The sequence below is a fragment of the Miscanthus floridulus genome, chromosome 6, assembly GCF_019320115.1.
Source record: "Miscanthus floridulus cultivar M001 chromosome 6, ASM1932011v1, whole genome shotgun sequence".
NCBI classification, from domain to species: domain Eukaryota; kingdom Viridiplantae; phylum Streptophyta; class Magnoliopsida; order Poales; family Poaceae; genus Miscanthus; species Miscanthus floridulus.
The window spans coordinates 104,688,939-104,695,470 of NC_089585.1; the positions used below are offsets into that span (position 1 = coordinate 104,688,939).

General features: G+C 48.8%; 1 protein-coding gene across 1 annotated transcript; it reads right to left on the reverse strand.

Annotated features, from left to right (window-relative positions):
• Positions 1-2,904: 2,904 nt before the first annotated feature.
• On the reverse strand, positions 2,905-4,420 carry LOC136458894 (inorganic pyrophosphatase 1-like). The gene has a single exon (XM_066458803.1). The coding sequence runs from the start codon at positions 4,009-4,011 to the stop codon at positions 3,178-3,180; it is 834 nt and encodes a 277-aa protein (XP_066314900.1). The 5' UTR covers positions 4,012-4,420; the 3' UTR covers positions 2,905-3,177.
• Positions 4,421-6,532: the final 2,112 nt, after the last annotated feature.

The following is a 6,532-nucleotide window of genomic DNA, read 5'->3' on the forward strand; positions in this document are numbered from 1 at the left end:
CAGATTTATAATTAGAAATTTTGTTTTAACTTAGAAGAAATGTGAAACCAGTTTCATATTTTTTCTAAAATCATGATCTACCTTTCTGTTCCTTACTTAGAATTATTTGAATCTAATACAACCTCCTAAAATTTGAAATTGCGCCAAATATGAACTAGAGGACATAGACCAAGATAAATCTTGCAGACCATAGCATGGGTCGTTGTGCAACTCTCCATGCAAACTTAAAAAGATTGTGTCTTGGTTAACCGTCAACACATGCAGAAAAAATATCTAAATAAAACATATAATTCAAACTCTGATGGCATATTTACAACATGGATCATGTGGTTTAACTTTATAGTGCCGTTGTCTTCTTTAGGGGACATCATAACAATGCCATGTGTAGACTTATTGGACCATCAATTAGTATGCGACTTCTTAGCCTCCCAAACCAACTTCTGCATCTTGACTGACAACATCCGGATGGACACAATCGCTTCTTTACTCATCATCGCCATTATAGATTTGCACAAGCACCGATAGCATGATTCAGCACGAAGACAATTTGGCTAGGCTCAAGACGTTGGAATTCAAGTGTTTCCTAAAACATGCTATGGTGCCTAGCTCAAAAAATATAGAGCATGATTTTAGAAAAAATCATGAAACTGGTTTCATATTCTTCTGAGTTGAAACAAAATTTCTATGATTTTCTAATATTAAATCAAATTTTAGTATTTTAAATCATTTTTATTCTAGGAAAGCATTTGGATAACTTTTTAAAAAATTATTTCTACAAAGTTTTTAGGAGCATGATTTTAGGAAAAATATGAAATAGGGTATATATTTTTCTCAGTTAAAACAAATTTTGTATGAATCTTCTAATATTAAAGCACATTTTAGTATTTTTAAATGCATATATATTCTAGAAAAAATATTTGGATATTTTTTGGAAAAATATTTGGATATTTTTTGGAAAAATATTTCTATAAATATTTTGTACAATCTAATTGACCTCTCCCTGAACTATCGTGAAGGCATAGTTTACTTCCCTAGTGGCTGACTTAGCGCCATATAGGTGGGCTGATGTGGCGTCACGTTAGTTAAAACCACTCTCAAAACCGCTCAGGGAGGTAAATTGGACGGTTTCTAGTTGGAGGAGTCTAAAAAATGGCTTTTTAATTGTGGAGGTAAATTGAACTTATACAATAATTTTTTTGCGACTAACTTATGCAATAATTGAGGAAGGTCAAATAGATTGTTTCCATCTTTTTTTTACAAAATGGTACTACAACTCACGGTATCCCATCCGTCTCAAAAAAAATCCCTAAAAAAGTGTCCTTCTTCATCTTGTCAAGTCAAACTATTTTAATTGGACTAAACTTATAAAAGATAGTATCAAGTATCAATTGTTATAATTCTAAATAGGCATATTATGAATATATATATATATATATATATATATATATATATATATATATATATATATATATATATATATTTATATAAGGGGTAGATTTAGCATACAAATCAATTGGTGTCATCTCTGTTGCAGCATATATCACCTTCACATATGAACAACAATTTTGCATGGAAAATCACATAAAATCATTGTTGTCTTGTGACAGCATGAAACATGGCTAGCTATGCCTCAGTCTATATAAAGAGATGAGTAGCCACCAGCGAGATTGCAATCCAGCATAGAAAGCAAGCATGGGCTAGGAGAACAGAAGATGGAGAGAAGGAAAAAATGGAGAACAGAAGGGCATAGTGTGGCTTCTATACTCCAATTTAGGAAGGGCGGTGCGACAAGACATGCCGCCTTAGGCGGGATGTCGCAACAAGCGGGGGTTGGCGCGACTAAGTGGGTCCCACCAAACCGCCATGCTGATCCGAGTCAACGGTGTGGCAGGTTCTATCCGACAGTCTTATCACACCAGGCATACTTGTGTGACCAAACATTTGGTTATTATTAAAGTAGTGATTAAAAACGTTGAAAATAAAAAACATAAAGGTCTTGGTTGCCCTCGGTCAACATCTACACTATCTCAATTTCAAAATAACCACGTATTTCATTTCTCAAGGAGTACTTCTTTTTTGAATTCAACTAATTTTATACGAAATACTCCTTCTGTCCCGTTATAATAGTCGTTTTAGCTTTCAACATGGTGTAGCAATGATTCTCTAAACCTGGATGTTGGTTGTGTCCGTATGCATGGACGAAACCGTGAAGGTAGACACTTCAATGCACTGTCAGAACGACATACATAGTGGGACAGAGGGAGTAGTTTCAACATTTGTTATAAAAACCTATACCATGATTAATGTACTGATATTCACGCACCACATATATACATATATATATATATATATATATTTTGTGTTGTATATTTGTTGAAATTCAGAAACTTTGATTTCTACCGTTATTTTTGAGAGAGAGCGTATGTGCATACACCAATCAGATGGGACTTGGGCGTGCGTGTATCCGACGATGTCGATGTGGGAGTGGGACAGTGGGAGACTGGGAGTCCGTGACTCCGGTTCGTTTCAATTGCTTTCACGCGGATCGCGGATATGTCAAAGCATATCCTAGGAATATGTACCTGAAATTTGATGGAACGCAGATCTGCGGCGAATAGTATCTCTTTCACGGGGCATATGATGCGTGACAGGTTACCTGTCTTTTGTGGCGCGCAACAAGCTCGGAGATCGGTGCAGACACACTCTCTAGTGCTGCTAGTGCGATTCGAAACGAGACCAATTTAAGCGGCATAGGATACGCTAGCCTTGCAAAATGTATGGCAGAATCATACAATATCACGCACGCTTGATTGCAACTAAATGTGAATGAATTTCACATCGCTAATTGGGTAATTGTGGCTACAAATTGTAGTGCCCTGTTTAACAGCGAAGCACGCGCATGGATTTTTGCTTGTCGTAAAGGATTTCATCCATTAATTAATTTTATCTTTTGTCGGTAGGCAAGATACAACGAGCCGCCATAGCCAATTCAGCAGTGACAGGCTCGATCCGGATCGGAGGGATACACCACACGCACTAAAAATTAGTCAATACAGTTAATAATAAACGCTACTAATCGTACACCGTGCCTCGCCCGCACTTGTTCGAGCTCGAGCTCTCGCGACGAACCCGAACCGGCAATAATCTCCTCAAATTCTCAACCAGAGACAGACTGTATCAGTTCTTGACTCCCAGCGGCATGATGGGCATGCCGGCGTCCTGCGCGGCAACGGGCATGGTGGACTCGAGCTTGCAGTCGAGCGCCGGCAGCAGCGCGGTCTCCTCCACGAGCGCCCTCCCGACGAGGCGCAGCAGCGTCTCCTCCAGCTCGGCGCCGTCGGCCCACGGGTGCACCTCCGCCTGCACCCGCGCGGGGTCCTCGCAGATGAGGTCCCACACGGGGTAACCCCTGCGCGGCATCATGAAGTCCTCCCGCGCCAGCCGCAGCGACGGGCAGTAGTCGCCGCGGCCGTCGCCCAGGTAGATGACGCGCTTCCTCCCGGTCCCGGCGGGCGACGCCGACTCGCGGAGGATGCGGTCGAGCACCTGGCCCTTGCACATGTTGGGCGGGCAGGTGCCGACGCCGCAGCCGTGCGGGGCGGCGTGGTAGGGCCCGATGCGGAGGCGGCCGTCGGCGTCGACGTGGCTGGGGTTGGTGTTGATCTGGGAGAAGCAGCCCCGGAGGCCGTGGTGCTCCAGGACGGTCTCGATGAAGAAGGCGTTGGCGTCACTGAGCACGCGCAGGTCGCAGCCCAGCGCGTAGGCGGCCTTGATGGCGGCGGGCACGCGCGGGTCGATGGGCGCCGCCCTGAGCACCTCGGCGACGTCGCCCAGGGTCTTGCCGGCCGCGTGCAGCTCACCCATCATGGTGTCCATGAGGGTGTTCCAGGGCATGGTGGGGAGGAGGCGCTCGAACAGCTCCGTGAAGCCGAGGTTGTCGACGACCCAGTTGTCGCTGTCCACGTCGATGATCGTCTTGTCGAAGTCGAACACCACCACGATCCCGGCCATGGGTTTAGCTGGCTGGTTTTCGAGAGGCAATGGGGGCTGGGCGGCTGGCTGGCTACGATGCTTTGCTTTGTGTCGTCGTGGATTGCCAAGGGCTTGTTTGCGGTGGATCGATGGCTGGGGAGCCGCGGTGGAGGCGGCCTTATATGCCGGGGCGTCGGGGCCGGGGCGCGGGAAGATGCTGAGGGAATATTACCGAGATGCCTAAGAATAGCGAGCCAGTCTCGGTCTCGGTGCTGTTCGGTTCATCGATCGGCCGCGTCAAGTTTGGCGCGGTGGAGTAGATTCGGCGCGGCGGACCGATGCGATTCGCCAAACTCCCTCGAGAAACCACGCGTGGCGCCAGCTTCTGGTCTGGTTCGCGGGCGGTGGCGGTGGCGGTGCGCGGGATGCGGCTTCTCCGCTTCTGTTTTGGTATTGGAAAGGAAGGCGCTAGTCGTTCGACGGCGGCTTCTTGAGAAGGACCCGGAGATGCTTGGCTCCTGCACCAGGGAATATCCACTCCCGGTCCATCTCGGGGAGCGGTGGTCGAGTCGCTTTCGCATTTCCGTATCTGCGGACACCTCGTGGTTCACCCGAGCCAAGATTTACGTGCCAACGATTTTTTTTTTCCTGAGTGGAATGGATCGAATCATCGAAAGAAGCTTCTCTGTTCTGTTTTTACCGAAACTGGTCTACCCTCAGTTTTTTTTTAATAAAGGAAATAAAAAATGCCCCACCTCACGCTGCGTGAACCAAGTGAAAATAATTGGACGTCTTCCTCTTTGTTTTTGATCCATACATGCACGCACAAAACTGAAGCGAGCTCATTTCGAGTTCTGTACAGCAGTCTCTGCTATATACTGTCAGTGGCGAAATTGTGTTCTGCTCTGCTCCAGGGGAATGCTGTCGTGCTTGTGGCACGAGATTGGGCAGTTCCGCAAAGATCATGTACTGCCCCGATTTTGTCACGTTTCCTGGGGGTGTCCCGCAGCGGATATTCGGCGGACGCGGAGAATCTCCCCCGAAGGTGGTGGCTGCTGTCCGGTCGTTCGGCTGGTTTGACTTACAAGTCATGGTTATGGTTGACTGATTTAGTATGAGAGAAAAATATTATTTGTTAACTAATAAGTCATGGTTTATAAACTAAATATGACTAAATGAACAGGCTGATGGTCCTGCCTGACTGTTTTGAACCATGAGAACGCGGTGTCCTCTGTTGGTCCTGCCTGACTGTTTTGAACCATGAGAACGCGGTGTCCTCTGTTTCTCGCCTTCCTTTTCTCCTTCCTCTTATCTTCAAATCATGCTGTATTTGTTCCTCCGTCAATTTTTGCCTTCTATAAGTTCTCTTTCCGTCCAAATTCGACCATCTAGCAATTTTTTCTCAATAGCGGGAATCAGGATTATTCGCATTTTAGGTCCCGGGCAGCTCCCCTAGCTCCGGATCCAACAAATTCAGATCCAAATCTAAAAAAGTTAGCCTGCTCCATCAAATTGGTGGATCTACCTACTGATTCACCAAATTGTTAGATCTCCTCAAGGGGTGCTTCACTGGATCTAACTTTAGTAGAGTTACGAAAAATTACCCATCGCTACCGCTGATTACACAAAAATAACCTTTCGATCTGTTCTGTTCCCGTCTTTCCCATCACGAGCGCCTTCCCCTCCCGCATCTCGCGCCTGGCTGTCGTGAGCCCCTCCCGCCGGAGCATTGCTCGTGACCGCCGGAGCACCTCACGACTGTTGCTCCCGCCGGAGCACGACGAAGCCGCGCCTGAAGCACGACGGAGCCCGCCTGGAGCACGACTGAGGCCGCCGGAGCCATGGCCGAGCTGACCGGGGTGGCACTCGCCGGTGCCGTGGCCGTCGCGGGCCGCGCGCCAGGGCTGGCCGCGAGTTCCCTAGGCCGCCGCAGGAGCTGCAAGCCTTGGCCGGCCACGCCCGCCCGTCTGCCCCGGCGACATCGTGCCGCAGCCCCGGCGTGCCACACCCGCTCGCCGCGGCGAGGTCTCGCCCTAGCCCCGGCGAGGCCCAACGCCATCCGCCCACCCCAAGCGCGAGGGCCCAACGTCGTCCGCGAGCGTCGCCCCGGCGCGGCTCTGCTCAGGCCGCGCGGGCTCTGGACGTCGCTGCTCCGCCTCGCATCCCCAATGCTCGAGGGCAGCCATGGCTGCCGCCGCGTCCTGCTGCGGCAGGACGGCCGAACGACGCCCATCAGCCAGCCGTGCGTCGCCCAAGGCCGGCCGTACGCCGCTCCCGACTCCCCAACGATGCTCTGCTATGCTCGGCTCTGATCTGATCCGTAGGCAGATGAAGATAGAGGGGATGAAGTGCTGACGCGTGGGACCCATGCGGAAGTGAAATAGAGATGAAGGTGAAGCTGTCCCAAACACCTCCGGCTGAAGCTGGTTTACGGTGGATCTAGGTGAATTCTAGATATCCAATTTTTTGGCTTGGTGGAGCTGTCCCAAACAGAGGCTCAGTGCTATCTAGGTGGATCTCACATATCTAGGTGGATCTCACATATGAGCGCACCATCTGC